Raw genomic sequence first — 19,251 nt, forward strand, 5'->3', positions numbered from 1 at the left:
GATCTACAATACTTCCATAATGATCCCAGAATATCATATCACAACATAGTATTTAATGTTTATTCATCTGTGCATTCACTTAGATCATTTTCTATAACATCAGTTTATAATCTGGATCCCTCAGTTTAAAAGAATGATCTTCTATTTGAAACAATTTTTCTAGTGAACTAGAAACACTTTTCATGTCTAAACTTGGAAATAATAGAGATGCTTCAACCTGTAAATATTTGCTTAAAGCTTACAAATCTGTTTTTCTGAATAATTACAAGACAGTCCTTCAACAAAGGAAAGAATATGGCTATTATTAGAATGACAACTTTTTTTTTTTTTTTTTTGGTCTTTTTGAAAAGAGGCCCCAGCTGTAGCCCAGCTGGCCTAGAACTTGCTATGTAGACCAGGCTGGCCTTGAACTCACAGAGATCCGCCTGCCTCTGCCTCTGCCTCCCTACTGCTGGGCCTTAAGGCATGCGCCACCACACTAGAATGACAACATTTAACAGTAGTTACTGCAGCTACTTCCCAGTAGTAAACACATACTATTATCAGTCTCATAACATTGCAAGATTATGTGTTATCACATACTTGTATGCACATGAAATGCACATTATTTTTTATTTTATGTATATTGTCTGCACATATATAAGAGTACCTGTGTCATGCAATGCCTGCATAGGTCAGAAGAGGGCTTCAGATCCCTTGGAACTGAAGTTACAGATGTTTGTTAGAAACCATGTGGGTGCTAGGAACATAACCCAGGTCCTCTGCAAGAGCAGTCAGTGTTCTTAACTACTAAGCCATCCCTCCGGCCCACATACTTTATATTTTAAGATAGGGTTTCACTATGGTAGCTCAGGATGGCCTCATACTGGTTATCCTCCTGCTTTAGCATCCAGAGTCCAAACCCTAGGGGATGGGTATTAAGACAGGGTTCCATGTATTCCATGCTAGCTTCAATTTACTATGTATCTGATGATGAACTTGAACCCCTCATCTTCCTATCTCTGCCTCTCAAGTGCTGGGATTACAGGAGTATACCACAGTCAGCTTTATTTTATTGCTGTATTTTATTGTATTTATTATTTTTATTTCACACATATCAGAGTACTATCTCAATGCATGTTCGTGCACCCGTGTCGTGCAGTGCCTTCGGAGGTCAGAAGAGGGGGTTGGATTCCCTGGAACTGGAGCTACGGATGGTTGTTACCTATCATGTGGAAGCTGGGATCTGAACCCAGGTCGAGCAGACGGTGCTCTAAATCATTGAGTCATCTCTCCAGACTCCATATCACCTCTATTTTAATTTTAATACTAAGAAAACAGTCTCACTGTGCATGATTATCTTGCTCAAAACCAGGATTTGGATCTAAATATGAATCTGAGTATGTTACTCATATGTCCAAAGCTTTATTAAAAACAGGAATACTATGTGATTTGAATGAAGTCATAACCTCTTTGAATTCACATCTTTCCCATCTATGAAGAAGAATCTCCAAAGTTTAGAGATTATCATGCTTCAGTTCGATGAAACTTTAAACAGTGCTATGTGAGCCACAGAATCCTTGAGATAAATGGGAAGCAATTTCCAGCCAGCATCCTTTCCCTTCTTTGAGATGTTATTATTCTCTCAGTTTGGAGGTGTTGGGCTCTATTCTTAGCTTCATATATATAACCCAATCAGGGGATTTCATTTCCTAGCTAGAATGTTTGGTTCAGAAAGAGGTACATGCTTTAATCTAGGGAAATCAGAACCCACACTAGGCACTTTTACTCAAATTATCATTCTTGTTATTGTTGTTAAAGTAGCCAAAATGTTACTACAGACAAGAAAGAGTTACTTGCAAAAAATCTTATCTGAAAATAAATATAGGCAAGAAAAGGAAGAAGAGGAGGAAGAAGGAAGAAAGATTCCTGACATCTGTTGAGCATTTAGATTCAGACCAAGCCTTTAGGTTTTATTAGTCAATAAATGTCTTCTGTTTAAGCTTACTTTGAGTTGGTTTCTCTGACCTGAAACTGAAAAACTCATCACACATTTAAAGCAACTGCTTTTCTTTTCTGAGTGTTAGCTTCTGTTTTATGAATCAGTAAGTATAGGAAAGAAAATTAAGACAGTAGAACTTAGTACAGTAGGGAGAATGTGGGGTTTGAAGTTACAAGACAGGGTTTTGAATTATTAGAAAGAAAAATTACAACGTAGGACAGTTAGACCTTTGAAGTTGTGCTTTCAATGAAAGAACTGCTTAGATCTTTCAAGATATGAAATTCTGCAACTATACGAAATTGGATCAGCTGGATAGTATGCAACAGAGAACAGTTACCCCAAGAAAATTAATGTCATAGGGAAAAAAAATTACATTAGGTTTTTCTGTTTTAAGATAGCAACCATAGCTTGTTTAGGTTTTGTTTGTTTTGAGACAAGGTTAAATTATGTAGTCCTGGATGGCATGCAACTCACTATGTAGATTAGGCTGGCCTCAAACTTCACAGAAATCTACCTGCCTCTACTACCTCATGAGCATTAGCATTAAAAGCATGTGCCATCACGCTATCATATCCACCTGCTTATTTAATTTTAAATAAAACTGAAAATTTCATTAGGTTATGATACAGAGAAATTTCATAAATAAAATAGAAAAAATAACCTAATTATAAGAGTAGATCATAAACTTCATCCCCAGGGAGAAAGTGAAAATCCTCTACTTGACATTTAAAATTATCATTATCGCCGGGCGTGGTGGCGCACGCCTGTAGTCCCAGCACTTGGGAGGCAGAGGCAGGCGGATCTCTGTGAGTTTAAGGCCAGCCTGGTCTAGTCTACATAGTGAGTTCCAGGATAGCTGGGGCTACAGGGAGACCCCGCTTCAAAAAGATAAAAAAAAAAAAATCATTATCATTTTAATAAGCTTGATAAAATGATGTACTGGGCTCATTTACACACCACACACACACACACACCCCACAATAGGAAAAAAAAAAAAGAGAGAGAGAGAGAGACTGAAATCTGTTTAAACTTTGCTCCTTTAAAGTTTTATCAAATATTGAAGCTTCTTTTATTTGCCTTTATTTGGGGCCAGGAAGGGGGTTTAGAAGTGACTCTAGGGGAGTGGAGAGATGGCTCAGTGGTTAAAAGCACTGGTTGCTCTTGCAGAAGACTTGGGTTTAATTCCCAGTACCCACATGGCAGCCAACAACTGTTTGTAACTCCAGTTCCAGGAGATTCAACACCCTCTCCTGACCTCTACAGGCTTTGCATGACATGGGTACACTAACATACATGCAGGTAATACACTCATACAAATAAATAAATAAATAAATAAATAAATAAATAAATAATAATACAGGCAAAATGGCCTCTTGACCTCTTTAACTCAGAAGTTTGGGAAATCATTGCAAAATACACACATGCTAGCACTCTTAAGAGATTTTACCCCTTTCTTGATAGTTTACAATAAGTATATAAACTATTAAAGTGTCGAAACCTAAGTGTAGATGCAAACAGCATAGGACAAGACAGGACAGATGGGAACCAACTCCAGAAGCTGACATACAGAGTTGGGGAAAGGTGATAGGATAGCAAGGCAAGGAGAACCACACATACTCCAATGGCTTGCTTTTGGACAAATCACCACACTTTCACATAGAAAAATAGCAAATGCGCATATAAGTTAATTCCTAGGGAAGTGGAATAACATAGTTACTGAAGATAGGAGTCTTTGTTCCCTTAAGTAGTTACTCATCCTTAGAATATTTTCTTTATAGGTAATATCACTTATTTGACTTCTCTGCAACATTTAAAACCTTAAATATTACTTGGGGATTAAGAACATAATGCTACATCTTTTGGTCAGCTTATACCTGTAATGCTGCTACCATCTGTACCATGTCCATATGTCAGCCTCTTCAGAAAGGCTATGAAAAGCCTACATATTTGTCACAAAAACATGACAACTGCCTCCTCCTCCAAAAAAAGGGAAAAGATTCTGCTCTTACATAATGTCACCAGAACACAATTTTCTTCAGTTTATTGTCTCTCCATGCTTACAATCAAGAATGTAAGATAATAAAGACAACAATGAAATTAATCCTATACAAAGCACAAAATAGATAAATATATTCATCCCTAGTATTTGTGGCTTACAATTACAGAAATGCAAATCCACAGGCTCAACTTTCATGTTACTTGTGTCTTCTCTGCACCCCTTTTCCTTAGCATCTCTTTTCACCCTCTTGTTTATGCTTTACCCACATTTACTCCCATTCACACACACATGCATGCGCATACACATCACAATCTACAATTCACATGAGACATGCAGTTTTTGTCATTCTGAGTTAGAGTCACCCTGCTTAATATAACACTTTATAGATTCACTTTCCTGCAAATTTCACAATTTCATTTTCTTTGCAGCTGAGTAAAATTCCATTGTGAATACTGCTACATGATTTAAGAATGAAACTGCTCTGGATAATCAATTGTATTTATTTAAGATACTTTTCAGGAAGAATTTCTCAGCTGTACTAAAATAGCTTTACCATACGCAGCTAAATTTTCTTGTGATAAACAGATTAAATTGCATTATTTCACTACCACTCCCGACCACTAGGCAAACAAGTGATGCCTTTGAAAGTTTCTTTTCTTACTGACTTTTTGTTAGCACACAATGTAATGAGGATCATTATGGCATCTTCCTTTATGGCATTTTGTTCTAATTTATCCCTTCCCCACTGCCCTCGCTTTCCCTGTGTAAGTCCCTGGTTAAGTCTTCTTCTTCCCCCTCCCTCTGCTTTCATGTCACATATACTCTATTACCCTCTCTCTCTCCTGCTCCCCGTCTTTCTTTAAGATTAATTCTTCCCTCTCATGGTCTCCTTTCTAGGTTCATGACCTGTACACACGTACACACACACACACACACACACACACAACTCAAATGTAGGTTCTTCCCTATAAAAATCACAATTCCATTTTTCTTTACATCTGAAAGTTTTTAAGACAAATTGTATAAATTTTAAGCAGACCTATAGCATTATATTTACAAGACCAGCAACCTCAACCTCAACTCAGGTGTTATTAATCACTGTATTGTTTGTAAAGAAAGATAATCCAGAGGCTGGAGAGATGACTCAGAGTCAGTTGGTCTTGCCGAGCCCCAGGGTTCAATTCACAGCACCTACATGGTGGCTAACAACCATCTATAACTCCAATTCCTGGGGATCCAACGCCCTCTTCTAATCTCTGCAGGCTTTCCATGACACGGGTGCATTTATATACTCATACACAGAAAATAAAAAATAATAAAAATTCTTTTTTTAAAAAAGATAACCTAAGCCTGGTGTGGTGGCACCCGCCTTTAGTCCCAGCCCTCAGGAGGCAGAGGCAGGCAGGTCTCTGTGAGTTCAAAGCCAGCCTGGTCTACACAGTAAGTTCCAGGCCAGCTGGGGCCACAGGGAAACCCTGTCTCAAAAACACCAAAAAAAAAAAAAAAAAGATAATCCATTATCATTACATTTCAGGAGAGCCTGTAAAGCGGCAATGTCCTAAACAGTTCAAAATTCTTTTTGCAATTTCATAATTTGTAAATTTGAAATTAAATAAAATGGCCAAAACTCAAACTAATGCTGTCATGAGTTGAGCAATTCTCTCACAGCACTGCACCTCTCCGGGTCTGTTATATCATAACAGTAAGAAGCATACTTGAATGGGGGCTTTTATCCATATCCAGCTGTCTAATGCTGTTTCAACCTAAAATGCAAATGCAACCATTTAGTAAAACACAACATGGTCAATAGCATCTGCTCATAAATTTCTTTCTTTTTAAATAAGCATAAAGATAAAGGTAGGAAACATGTTAGGAGATTCTCCTTTAAATCCTGTGTATAATTTATCTAAAATAAGGTCTACATATATATAAGCTTAAGTTAAGCACAGTAAATCCTAGTGATTTGACTCTAAAATGCTAAATTACTTAATGAGTTTCAGTATCCTCTAACACTTTAACATCAGTTTTTCCAGGTACATCCCTAACACTGTCACAAGCTCTCTAGTTTCTATTTATCACCTTCACTTGGGGTAATGGAGAGCATCTGGTGCCCAGAACAGACAATGTAACAAGATTGTGAAGTCTAGAACATCTTTCTACTGACAAATTAAAATATGACTTCATTTTGACTCTGAAGACTTCTCCTGGATCTAACTTGAACTGGAAACAGAGAAAAAAATTATAAAAGTTTATGCATGCTTGAATTTTACTCTTATCCTTGAACATGATGAGATGGACTATCTATTCCGGGTGGTTTTTGCACAGCAAAATCTCACCGTCAGCAGCACAATGCCAACTATTCTGAAGAAGTCCCTATATCAGACAAGATATGTGGTTGGGGGGGGGAGTATATTTAAAATAGTATAGTTCAGAAAAGCCTAAACTATTACAAAATCATTATTTCTCCCAACTTAGAATCCTTGACTGACACAGCCACAAAACAAATAGCTCAACATAATGAAGGCAAGTAAACAGCTCAGAAATGGTCAGATGAGGGCTGAGGACATAGTTCAATGGTGAAATGTGTCTACCATGTATAATGCCCTAGGCTCAATCCTTAGCACCATGAAATTGAGAGAAAGAAAAAGAGAAAAGGAAAAATCAAAACATTTGTAGCTCACAGAAGTTAAAATAGTTGCAGTATCTCAATCTCATTTATTTCCCCCCAAATTGGCAATTTTTACTCTAAAATTATGAAATATGCTATGAAAGTACCATTTATCATTTGATTTCATTTTTTTTAAGAATCTATAGGCTTTATTATATATATAATAGAGTACATTAAATTGTGTGGGGACAGTAACGGGAGGTGTGGATGTGGAGGATACCTAAATATCATCTAATTATATTGCATGAAAATTGCAAATTTCCATTAGAAACTTAAAAGGGGAAATTGTTTTATCCCACCAAAAATATGTAAATAAAACAATTTAAGATGTTGATTTCTTCAGAACATAGTCACCCATTTGGCAGTGCACGTCTTTACCTTTGCTTTAGTGGGACCCCACTCAATAACTTCGTGTCTTTCTTGTTATCTAGTACCTCTCCTTTCTAACTGTACGCTGATTTTTCAACTCTAGGGCTACATTTTGTCTCTCTGTTAAACATACACTGTAGATATTTTGAAATCAAAACCTAAAAATAAATTCATATTTTATTTGCTTTTTGTTTAAAGCACAACTATAAAGTATATTATTAGATAAATTTGAATGTATACTAAATGTTATCTAAAAATGAGTATAAATTATTTTAATTTGTTTTTATTAAATTTTGTTGCATTTCATACAGAATATCTCAAAAAATCTGAATCATCTTTATAACCCCATCCCCACCAGCACCCTCCCATAGTCCCCCCACTGGAACCCATATACTCTGTACTGGGTGTTAAGGCCCACGGTGTCAAGTCAGTGTCCCCAGATGTTCCCCAGTGCAAGTCCATCCACTTGCAGTCTAGTCAGATCCCTCTCATCTATCTATCCAAACACCTATCATTTTAACTTCATCTTATTTACTATTTTTATTTTATGTCTATAAATGTATTGTTTGCATGTGTGTAAGTGCACCATGTCATGCAATATCCATGGAGGTCACAAGAGGGTGTCGGATTCCCTCTGGAACTGGAGTTATGGACGGTTGTTAGCTGCCATGTGGGTGCTGGGAATCAAGCCTGGGTCCTCTGCATGAGCAGCCAGTGCTCTTAACTGCTGAAGCAACTCTCCAGACCCATTTTATTGATTTTTAAAAGCCTACTTTTTGATCTATTAGCCCCACTAATTTTCTAATATTCCCTTTTGCTCTTTTCTTTAATGAATCCTTCTATTTCTTGTTTTTCCTAGCTTTCTGAATTTTTTACTTTTTGCTTTATTATTTATTTTATTTATTATTTTTCTTTTATATGAGTGCATTGCCTACCTGTCTATAGATGTACATGGATTGTGCATTGCCCACAGAGATCAGAAGAGGGCACTGTACTGGAGTTACAGATGGTTGATAGCCACCATGTTTGTGCTGGGACTCAAACCCAGGTTCTCTGCGAGAACAGCCAGTACACTCTTAACTGCTGAGTTATCTCTCCAGTCCTCAGCATTTGATTTCTTAATGTACAAGTTTTCATCAAATAAATGCATGGTGATACAATCAACGAATAAATAATCAGCGAATATTTAAGTCCTTTTAGAAACTTCAGAAAATATTTTCAAAACAGTGAAGTTTCCTTGTCTCCCACTATCCGACCACCAAAAATAAAACCTCTTAAATCTCTGTATCTTGTAGGTATACTTTACCACCTGACAGCACATCTGGTTCTCCTGAAATGGTGAAGGGGGATGTTTTCCATGTCACCGCCACTCACAGCTCTGTTCATCCTTATATACTGGGTGGCAAGATTTACAATAATTCTAAGAGAGCCTTATCTATTTCTGTCAAAGAGTTCTACTACTTGCTGAGCCAAGTTTTAAATCACAGCTTGTGGGAGGTTTGTCATGAAAAACCTTCTGCTATGAAAACACCCAGTTTATAAAAGCCAGAGGTTCTCAAGAGGTATTGACAAGAAACAGCAGCATTTATGAAGTTCTTCACTACATTATATGCCCACTGATGCTGTGAAGGCAAATTCTTAGCCAGACAATGTAGCTCACTGGATTTAAAAAAGAACAACTCTTGTATGCAGTTTAACACTTCAACTTGAAATATAAAATGAATCATAACCTTTTCCTTCCTAACAGCATCAATAATAAAGATCTTGCCAAAAATGGTCCCAATAACTCAAAAATAAAAAAAGCTGATGCAACAAGAATTTATCTGGAATCTTAGAGAACTTATATCTGACACAAGCCTCTGTTAATTAGTCAGAAGAATGTATCAGAGCTACTCACTGCTGAAGTAACAGATACTGATGTTTTAAATGGGAAGAAAATGAAACATAATTTATACGAAGGTTCTTAATTACATTCTGTATTTTTAAGTTTGAGTGCAATTAAAAGTTATCAGTAAAAATCTATTATGTATATACCATGCACACATTAAGTGAGAGCACATTTACAGATTTCATCAAAGTATTTAAAAGTATGTATGATGCAGAGTTGAGGAACCTCTAGCCTAAAACTGGTATTCGGGTTCATGACTTTTCTATTTTATCCAATTTTGTGAGCTTACACCAGTAAATATCTTTTAACATCTTTACATGCTCAATCACAAAGACAAAAGGTTAGAAAACAGGAGAGGAAAAAAAACTACAAAAACCAGGAATCAATGCAACTACAGAGCTTAAAGTGATTATTACTATTTATAATTTGAGGCTAAATTAAGATAGAATTAAGGTTTAAAAAATATGAAAGGGGGCTGGAGAGATGGCTCCTCTTGCAGAGGACCTGGGTTCTATTCCCAGCAATACAAGGTAACTAACTCCATCCACAGGGGCTCCGATACCCTCTTCTGACCTCCGCGGGCATTGCACAACACAGGTGCGCTTACATACATGTAGGCAATACATTCGTACACATAATAAAAACAACAAAAATTTTTGAAAATATTAGAGAAGGAAGGTAGGAGGAGGCGGCGAAAGGAGGGAATAGTAGGGTGAGGTGTCAAAGGAGAAGCAGGGGAGGTGGCAGCAGCCAAAAAAGAAAATGGCTTAGCCTAGAGGTAAGCCTGCCTGATTACAGAAATTTTAACTAGAATAGATTCACAGTTGTGATGTCTTAAGGCCTAGAGTAACCATGTCCAACCTTCTGATGTTGTGACATGTTGTCACCTGTGAAGTTCACCCGCCAAACTGGAGCAACTGAACTGCACAAGACTGCAAAAACAAAACAAACAACAATAAATAAAAAATAAAAAAACTTTGCAAGAGCTGAGCATGGTGGTGAACATCTTTGATCCCAGCACTCAGGAGGCAGACACAGGGAGATTTCTGTGGGTCCAGGTCAGCTTGGTCTACACAGTGCTATCCTGTCCAAGCAACAACCACCACCAACTTTGGAAGAGTTTGGCATAATTCTGTAATCTTAGTACTTTAGAGGCTAAGATGGGGATGATGAGGACAGCACCAACTATATGGGGGAGTCTATTGTTTAAAAAAAAAAAAGTTAAAAAAAATAACTATTATCAACCTCTATCTCTTGAAATTCTTTTTGGGGAGTAGGATGCAGGATGGAGAGCTTCTGTACAAAATATTTCAGTTATACAAAAAAAAAAAAAAAAAAAGACCTGGAGGCCTACCGTACAACATAACAAAAGTTAATGACATGTAATCTCTTATACTTAAAATTCCCTGCAAGAAAATCTTTTACTACAGCTGAAGTTAAAGGACAGCAGGTGATGTTAAGTGGAAATGACTGTGGTAGATATGACTGTGGCAAGGACAAGGCATACATTTCTCAAAATATCACATATACATAGTAAATGTTTAATTTTGTCAGTTATGTCTCAATAAAGCTACAGGGAAAAGAATGGGGAAAAAAACTGTTTCCCAATAAACTCTTAGATTACAAAGAGGAAAAGAAAAACATAGAATATAACTTACCTTTTTGTCTCTGGTCCTTACTTCCCCATAGAAATCTAGGGCCTCTTGTGCCTTTAAAAATTTGCCCCGATGCAATAAATATGCGCAAATCATTACACCAGTCCGTCCCTTTCCAGCTTTACAGTGAATTGCTGCAACATGATTGTCATCTTCACTTAGCCATTGGTCAAGATCTTCACAAAAGGGTTTGATAAGTTCTAGCTGTGGTGGGTTATGGTCTTCAAAAGGATATTGTGCAACTGTTGTAAAAAGATAACCTCAATGTCAGAAAAAAAAAATCCTCAACTTTTTAAAGTAGGTTAACTTTAGAAATGTTGTATAAACGTATTGGTGATTAAAAGAAACCTGACTTTAAAGGAAAAATAATTTACTGCTTATGAACCTTGTTTTTGAATAAAAAGACTTATGTTTTCATTAGACAAGGAGACAAGCACTGTGCTCCACACTTCGCGCAGGAGGAAATGGCTAAAGAAGGCAGGCAGCCTCTGGGCACAGATCAATTCAAACAGATGCCATAGAGGCTCTTATCAGCAGTAGTTTCTAACAGGAGGAATAATAACAGTTATTACTAAATCACTGCAAAATATATTTTGAAGAAAGTATAGATTATTAATAAACTATGAAAAAGACTGAATTTTACATCATAAAGATACCAAGCGGGTTTTTAAAAAATATTATCATAACACTACAGTTGTGGTGTTGTAGAGATCTCTGTGAGTTCCACGCCAGCTTGGTCTATAAACTAAGCTCCAGGCCAACAAAGACTGCATAGTGAGACCCTGTCTCTTTGTTCCTTAGAGTTAAGCATATATTTTTTATTTTATGTCTATTGTATGAGTGTATTGCCTGCATGTATGTAGATGCATCCATGTAGTGCAATGTCCTCAGATGACAGAAGAGGGTGTCAGATCCCCTGGAACTAGAGTTACAGACTGTTGTTAACTGCCATGTGGGTGCTGGGATTTGAAACCAGGTCTTCTGCAAAAACAGCCAGTGCTCTTAACTGTGGAGCCATCTCTCCAGCTCCATAGGACTTTAGTTCTATCACTACTGACTTTTATCCTATTAGTATCTGCATTGGTTCTACTCTATGAGTCTTAAAATCCCTGAATGAAGTCGGGGTCGGGGGGTTAGCTCAGTGTGCAGAGTACTTTCCTAACAGGCATTAAGCTCTGGGACAATCCCCAAGACCTGGTAAACACAGAATCTGAAATTGGTGATGCCTGTAATTCCAACACTTGGAAGGTGGGGATAGAAGGATCAAAGATCTGAGATAATTCTCAGCTACATAATGAGTTCAAGGCCAGTCTGGGATACATGAGATGGTGCCTTTAAATTTTTTTTTTTTTTTTAAATCCTGACTGATACTATTATCTGGACATGTGAAAATTATGACTATGTCCTCAACCAAGTCATCATAATCTGGTCTAAGATACAATTAATTAAATGCTTTCTCTGGCACGAAAGCTCTCTGGTAGACAAGGACACAGTACTGCAACATAGAAGTGGCAGAACCACTATCATTTAGCCATCTTCCTAACTACTTCAATCCATCTTCATTTTTTAGGTGGCCACACACACATTTAAGATAATTTGTTAAAAGCACCACTACATGAGCTCAGAGAATTATTTATATATATGCATATCTATAGATGTATGGATGTATATGCAACAATAATAATCACAAAAGAGGACAAAAAATTGAGAGGGAATGGAGGGGGCATGGGAGGAGTTGGAAGGGGACTGGGAGAGATGGAAATAATGCAAAGACTATACTTATGTATGATATTTACAAAAAGAAAGAATTAAAATCTGTTAAGATGTACATCTAAAACTAGAGAAGCTTTAAGCCAGGCATGGTGGCACACGCCTTTGATCCCAGCACTTGGGAGGCGGAGGCAGGTGGTGACTTCTATGCCACGCTGGTCTACACAGCAAGTTCCAGGTCAGCTGAGGCTACAGGGAGACCCTGTCTCAAAAAGACAAAAAACCTCAAGAAGCATCACATACGGCATACTTTCCTACTAAGAAGTAGCCTACTTCTATCCCTAAAGAAGGAACATTCTTAGTAAAATGTTCAAACTTAGTATTTCAAAATTCTCAGATCATCTGTCTGAACATCCATGCTAGATTTTCAGCAGAGACCAATAACAAATGCGACAATCTATCACTTGGGAATCGTCTTCTCTTTCTGACTACCACAGCAGCATCTATAAATGAAGTGGAAGGTTTTGAGGGCTGTGAAACAATACTGACCCATATCTGTGGTAAAACTCATTTAAAGCAGTCCACAGCTCTCATCCATCAAGCTTCTCTTATCCAGACCATTTTATCCTTCCCTATCTTTACTCTTCAATACAGAAAATTTAAAGTACCCCTGCTTTCTCCCTATAATTGCTTATTATAGCACCAACTGCCTCAAAGAGTAAATAACCTCCTCCTTAGTCTTGTAATCTCTCCTAGTTCTTAATCTATTCTATTCTTTAGTTTTCCAGACAATTTTGCTAGGTCTGTATGACCTAAAACAGAACCATGAAAATTCATTATTGAAAGTTGTTGAAAACTATCCTTAAGATAACATTTATTCAGTAATTTAGAAGATTATTACCAGGCAGCAAAAGACAGTCTACTGGTTTTTAAGTTACACAAGATACTACGGTTAAGACGTATACATACCTCTGCAGTTAAATTTGGCGGTGTCATAATGTCTTTCAGCACATCTAAAAGAAAAGTTAAAATGTGGCATAAAGTTACTTGTCATACTTGGAAAAAGTATTAATAATGGCAAACATTATCTGAACCTTTATAATATGCCAGGCATTGTGTTAAGTGTTTTTATAGTCACTATTTCAGTTAATTCCACGAATTCTGTGAAGTAGGTACTATTATAAATCTCATTTTATAATTAAGAAAGCCAAAGTTTAAAAGATTAAATACATGCCTGATGCAATTAAAGCATACACATTTACCTATACAATGTGACAATTTTAATATATAGCACAGTATACATCAGCAAATTCATCTGCCCTAATACCTTCAAATTTCCTCAGTGGAAACTGTACATGCCATTACCATGTATTTTTTATTTCACAAGTACCTGTGAATAACTGACTTTCAATATTATCTTTACTTGATCACATACAATCACAAACTATTATTTTAAACATGGATGTTAAAAATAGTGAAAATAAGTCAGGTGTGGTGGTGCATGACTTTAATCCTTGCTCTTGAGAGGCAGAGGCAGGCTGATCTCTTTGAGAATGAGGCCAACCTGGTCTCCAAAGAGTTCCAGGACAGCTGTGGTTACAGGTGGGAGCGAGGGAGGGAGGGAGGGAGGGATCACTTTCAATGATCTCTCAGAACAAATTTTAACTAATATCTGATCACAATGTTATCATAAAATCAATACACAACAGTAAAATGCTGACATCATTATAAAACATATACATTATTTAGCTTTTTAATAATAGTAGTATTGGTTCGTATGCACTGTTCTACTCAAAATTAACAGTCTATATGTATAAACACTAATAGGTTCAAAGGGAGATCCTATGTATTAATGGATCCATAGCACTCCAGTAACCCAACTACTAACAAAACCCAAACATTCAAAAATTATTGGGCTGGAAGTGGTGATGTATGCCTTTAACCCCAGCACTCAGGAAGCAGAGGTAGGCAGATCTCTGTGGGTTCAGGCCAGCTGGGGCTATTGGGAGACCCTGTCTCAAAAAAACAATAATAATAATAATTATTATTATTATTATTACAATTAGTAATAATTATTAGAAATAGTGCTGTCTAATGATGTCACAAATTGTATAAACAAATATACACACCCTAACTGCACACCTCCTCAAAACATTTCAAAACCAAATTCACATGAAGATTAAAAATAAATTTCAACCCACTGGATTTCTAGCTGATCAGACCTGAAGTAAATCAGTTTTTATATCATTATCCAAAACAAGCTTTTCTCTTTAAGTATATTATCCAATATACACTATTTTGCTAAAAAGAAAAATTTATTTGGTAATGACATGCATACACATCCTTCCTTAAATTAATTTCATATTTACTTATGTAAAAATGATAAGAAGCAGAGAATTGAACAAAGAGAGACACATTTTAATTTTTTTTTTCTTTTTATTTGGTTGTTTGGGTGGCTGACTTTTTCAGGCAAGATCTCTTGTACTCAAGGCTGACTTTGAACTGGTCCCTCCTACCTCTACCTCCCTGGAATTAAACGTATGGGCTTCATGTCCAGCTCCACAGGCACAGTAGTAAAGAGCCCACAGTGGAGTGCTATGTAAGGAGCCAGGCAGGCACCAAAGAAATGTATAAAGTGAAGAACAGGATTCTAAGAAACTGGTCCTGTAACAGCTTATCAAAAAATAAACGCTAATTTTGGGCATATTCCAGTTGTCTCAACTTGCCATGCTTTCTCAGGACCTCAAAACGTCTCATTTGGGCCTGGATCAGTGGTAGAGAATTTGCTGAGCATGGGTGAAGAAGGCTCCATCCCATCAAAGAAAAAAGAAAAAAATAAGAGAGGGAGGTAGAGGAAAGGGAAGAAATAAAAATTTGGTTTGATAAACATTTCTTAAGATCACATCACAAAATGGTATATGAAAGGTACATGAAAATAACAACTAACAACTGTCCACAGGATGCACGGACCTTACAAAGGAAGGGCCACATTTTTGTTTTCATTTTTAACAATTATATGATAATAGTTAATATTAGCCTTACGAGACTAACATGCTACCTATTGTGCTTTACTTTTCACTTTTCGTGTGAGAAAGCTAGTTTAGAAGAGCCCTTAAAAGCTTCCCCAAATCACACTGCATAAATGATTAGCTCAAATTCAGTATCCTTGGTCACTAAAGCTCACCTTTTTCTACTACTGCTTGATATAACTTACAATAAAAACTAAAGTTTTAGCCAGGCATGGTGGCATATGACTTTAATCCCACCACTCAGGATGCTCTGTGATATCAAGGTCAGCCTGGTCCACATAGTGAGTTCCAGGACACCTGAGACTACAAAGAGATGCTATCTTAAAAAACTGAACCAAAACAAAAAACCTATAGTTTTAAATGTAAAAGCAATAACAAATTTTATTCAAAGCCAGCATTCTAACATGAGCTCTATTTATCACTAAAGACAAAGCCAAACAGTGATAATTTGAAAGGAAAGGGGGGGCGGGAGCTGTGTACATCTCTTCATAGTAAGCATAGGAGGCCTGGGAGAGCACATTCTGGGGCTGGTAGTGATACCAGTGCTGAGAGAAAGGTTGACCCAGTGAAGACTTTGATAAGTAGTTCAACACATTAGAAAAATAGCAAGTGAGATTTACACATTTAAATTTCTTTATAATTAAAACTCAAAAGATATCTAGCATTACCTTATACTGGCTTATATGAAAAAAGAAATGAAGATGCAGTTTTACAAACTGGTAAAAGACAAGATAGGAGTCGGATGAACAGGAAAAGCCAGAAGTGGGCCTCGCCAGTCACTGAAGGCTCTTCCTTACTCTTTACAATGAGCTATCGCCATTTCACAAAAGAAATCTTAACAGATAAAAATAATACAGCTACGTGTTTGCCACAAAATGGTGAAGTATGTCAAAATTCAGTGAAATACAAAAAACTTTTAAAAGTCTACATGAATAATTCCTTGTATACAACATAACTGCTATAAAAGGTTTACTACACTATTATGTATGGGTATGCCTAGTGAAAATACTTTTAAAATCTTCAAATTTATGTTTTTGAAGAAAGAGATTTATAGAACATGTAACTGCTATCCTAAGATAAAAAGAAAGAAAGAAAATAAAAACATCTGCTGTGCTAGTCTTACTTGCCTAAAACCAGACATAATAGGCAGGGGATAATAGGGTATCAGAGATTACAATACAACTTTGTAGTCCTTGAAACTTGTGAAGCAAATAAAATTTGGGGAAGTTAAAACAAATAAGAACAAAATAGAAGGGCCTACTGACATAAACAGTGGGTGGTCTGCTAGCATATGTACCTGTGTGACCTTCCACTTAGCCTCTCTAGGCCTCAGACTCCCCATCTATAAAATGAGAATCTGATTGTACTAAATGATCTTTGCAGTTCTCAAAGTCTGTAGTCCTTATGACAAAAGTTAGTATACTAAATAAAGAGATACCTCATTAATTTGGGAATCAAATGCTTCAAAGTAAAGTCAAGTTCCAAGGCTATGTATGACCCAATACCAACTTTAACCATAATAACATAAGTGACCTACAAAACAGGTAATATAAACCTAATCCCAAAATTCTGGAAGCAGGAAGCCACTACACACAGCAATGAAAAGAATTTCCTCCCTGTTCTTTGGATATGTTAAAGTGGAATAAAATCTCGACCCAAACAGAATGTCTTTTTACTTCCCTATCAGGACTCTCTAAATCTCCAATCCTCACAGCCTAAGCCTGAAATGACTCATTTAATTGATTCCAGCTTTCAACAGTTCTTGTCCTTTAATTAAAGTCAACTTCTGAATCCAGCTGTTCAAAACACGCAAAGCTTGGTGGTTTATATTTTCCTTCAAAGAAACAATTATGGTACCTACAATAAAACTTGCAGATCAAGTAACATGAACCTGTGCCAACATTGTTGTGCCTCATCAGTACACTTCCTAGATGATCCAACAATCCCCCTCAATCTTATTTCTTCAACTGTTTCTGTTAATTCAGTTCTACTGAAATATATTTTTGTCTCTATAACTAGGAAATAACTTTCATTTAGTTATTTTAGCAGGCATTAAAAATAAGAAAACATACTTACAGATTGTATATCTTGTAATGGTTTTTATGCTTTGAATCCAAAAACCTTAAAACAAAACAAAAAGCCACCATTAACAAAAATGAGCTAGCATTTCAAATTACATTAATGTTGAGAAGAACCAAAATACAGAGTACTTTATCTTTCTAATCTCAAACACCATTAAGTAAGAAATAACCTACTAGTAATCACGTCATCCAATAATGTTTGTGTATTATAATACACAAATTTATACAATATTAAGTACAGCCAAAGTTTTTCCAAAACTGTTTTCCTATCTTTTGTCTTCAGCATAATAAGAAATAATATCTTGAAAATGCAACTTTAAAAAAGCTGGGCGTGGGGGCTGGAGAGACGGCTCAACGTTAAGAACACTGAATGTTCTTGCAGAAGACCCAAGTTCGAATCCCAGCACCCACAAGGCAGCTAACAAATGTCCATCAGGGGATCCGACACCCTCTTCTGACCTCCGTGGGCATTGCATGACACAGGTGCACTTACACACATGCAGGCAATACACGCACATAAAAAAAATAAAAATTAAAATAAAAAAAAAAGCCAGGTATGTACCTTTAATCCCAGCACTGGGGAGAGAGAGGCAGGTGAATCTCTGTTCAAGGCCAGCCTGGTATACATGGCAAGTTTCAGGCCAGCTGGGGATACAGGGAGACCTTATTACAAAAAAGGGTAATTTTAGCATTTAATTCAAGTTCATCTAGCTCATACTGAACTCCGAGGAAATCACAAGCAATCTAGTGGTACTCAAAAATAAGCCATAAAATTTAGTCATCCTTTTAATGAAAAGAAAAAATTTAACTTGAAATATGGAAAATTTTAAATTTGAAAGATACAAGCAGTAACTTAATTCTATACGAAGTACATTATACATTTTTTCCTCTGTATACCCTCATTTACCCCTTGTAAACATCTGAGAGTTATATTTCACAGAGATGAGAAGTAGGTGTGAAGCTAGCAAGTACAAGACTCAAACCCAAAGACTATAAGCAATTATAGATACCACAAGCACTTACTACATGCTAGACAGTATTTTAAGCATTTAATATATGAAAATTTGCTTAATCTTAAACCCTATAAGAGAAGGCTCAGACGAGTGTAATGCTGAGGAACTAATTATAAAACAAAACAGAAAAGGGTCTCATGTTGCCCAAAGTGGGCCTGAACTCTCTACGTAGTGAGGGATAAGCTTGAACTTCTGATCTTCCTGCCTCTATCACGGGAGTGCTGGGATTATAGGCATGCAAGTACAATGCCCAGTTATGTGGTGTGGAGGATTGACTCTACGGCCTCATGCATACTAGGAAAGGATTTTACCAACTGAACTACATCTCCTAGCCAAACATGAGTTTTCAAATTAAAAGGTTTATAAATATACAATAAATTTGATTTCTTTTTAAAAAGGGGCAGAAAAGCTTATCTTCATGCAATTTCTGAATGCTGAAGAAGCCAAAAGATCCTAAAATCAGCCAAAAAATTAAAAAGAATAAGAAATCAAAATGACACTGTCGTTTTTAACACTAGCAGCTAAATTGTGCAAAGCCTGATTTTGAGGAAGTTACTTCCAGCATAGAACTCCATAAATCTATACATCAGGGTGCTCACATATAGGCAAATTGAGATCAAGTACATAACAAAGATATTTTAAAATAAGTAAGTTATTTTGTTCTCCATGCACTCTCTCAGGAAGTTACTAAAAGATGGACCCCCATCAAAATAAGAGTGGAAAACTGTGAAAGAAGATGCTAGGTTCTAAAAACTGAAGACTCCAACTTGAAATGAGAAAAAATGAGAATCCCAGGTGAGGCATCTCAGGCAAATGCACAAAGCAAGCCTAGAGAGCAATGAATTCAGAGCAGGGCAG

General features: G+C 36.6%; 1 protein-coding gene across 1 annotated transcript in view; it reads right to left on the reverse strand.

Moving 5' to 3' along the window:
- Nucleotides 1–19,251, reverse strand: part of Pten (phosphatase and tensin homolog) — a 76,636-nt gene that overhangs the window by 15,540 nt on the left and 41,845 nt on the right. The window contains exons 3-5 of the mRNA XM_029565792.1: nt 17,376–17,418; nt 13,240–13,283; nt 10,564–10,802 (exon numbers count right to left, since the gene is read on the reverse strand). Coding sequence (XP_029421652.1) covers nt 10,564–10,802; nt 13,240–13,283; nt 17,376–17,418 — 326 coding nt within the window. The remainder of the gene's footprint in view (nt 1–10,563; nt 10,803–13,239; nt 13,284–17,375; nt 17,419–19,251) is intronic.

Source organism: Nannospalax galili, unplaced genomic scaffold (assembly GCF_000622305.1).
Source record: "Nannospalax galili isolate Female #2095 unplaced genomic scaffold, S.galili_v1.0 scaffold498, whole genome shotgun sequence".
NCBI classification, from domain to species: Eukaryota; Metazoa; Chordata; class Mammalia; order Rodentia; family Spalacidae; genus Nannospalax; species Nannospalax galili.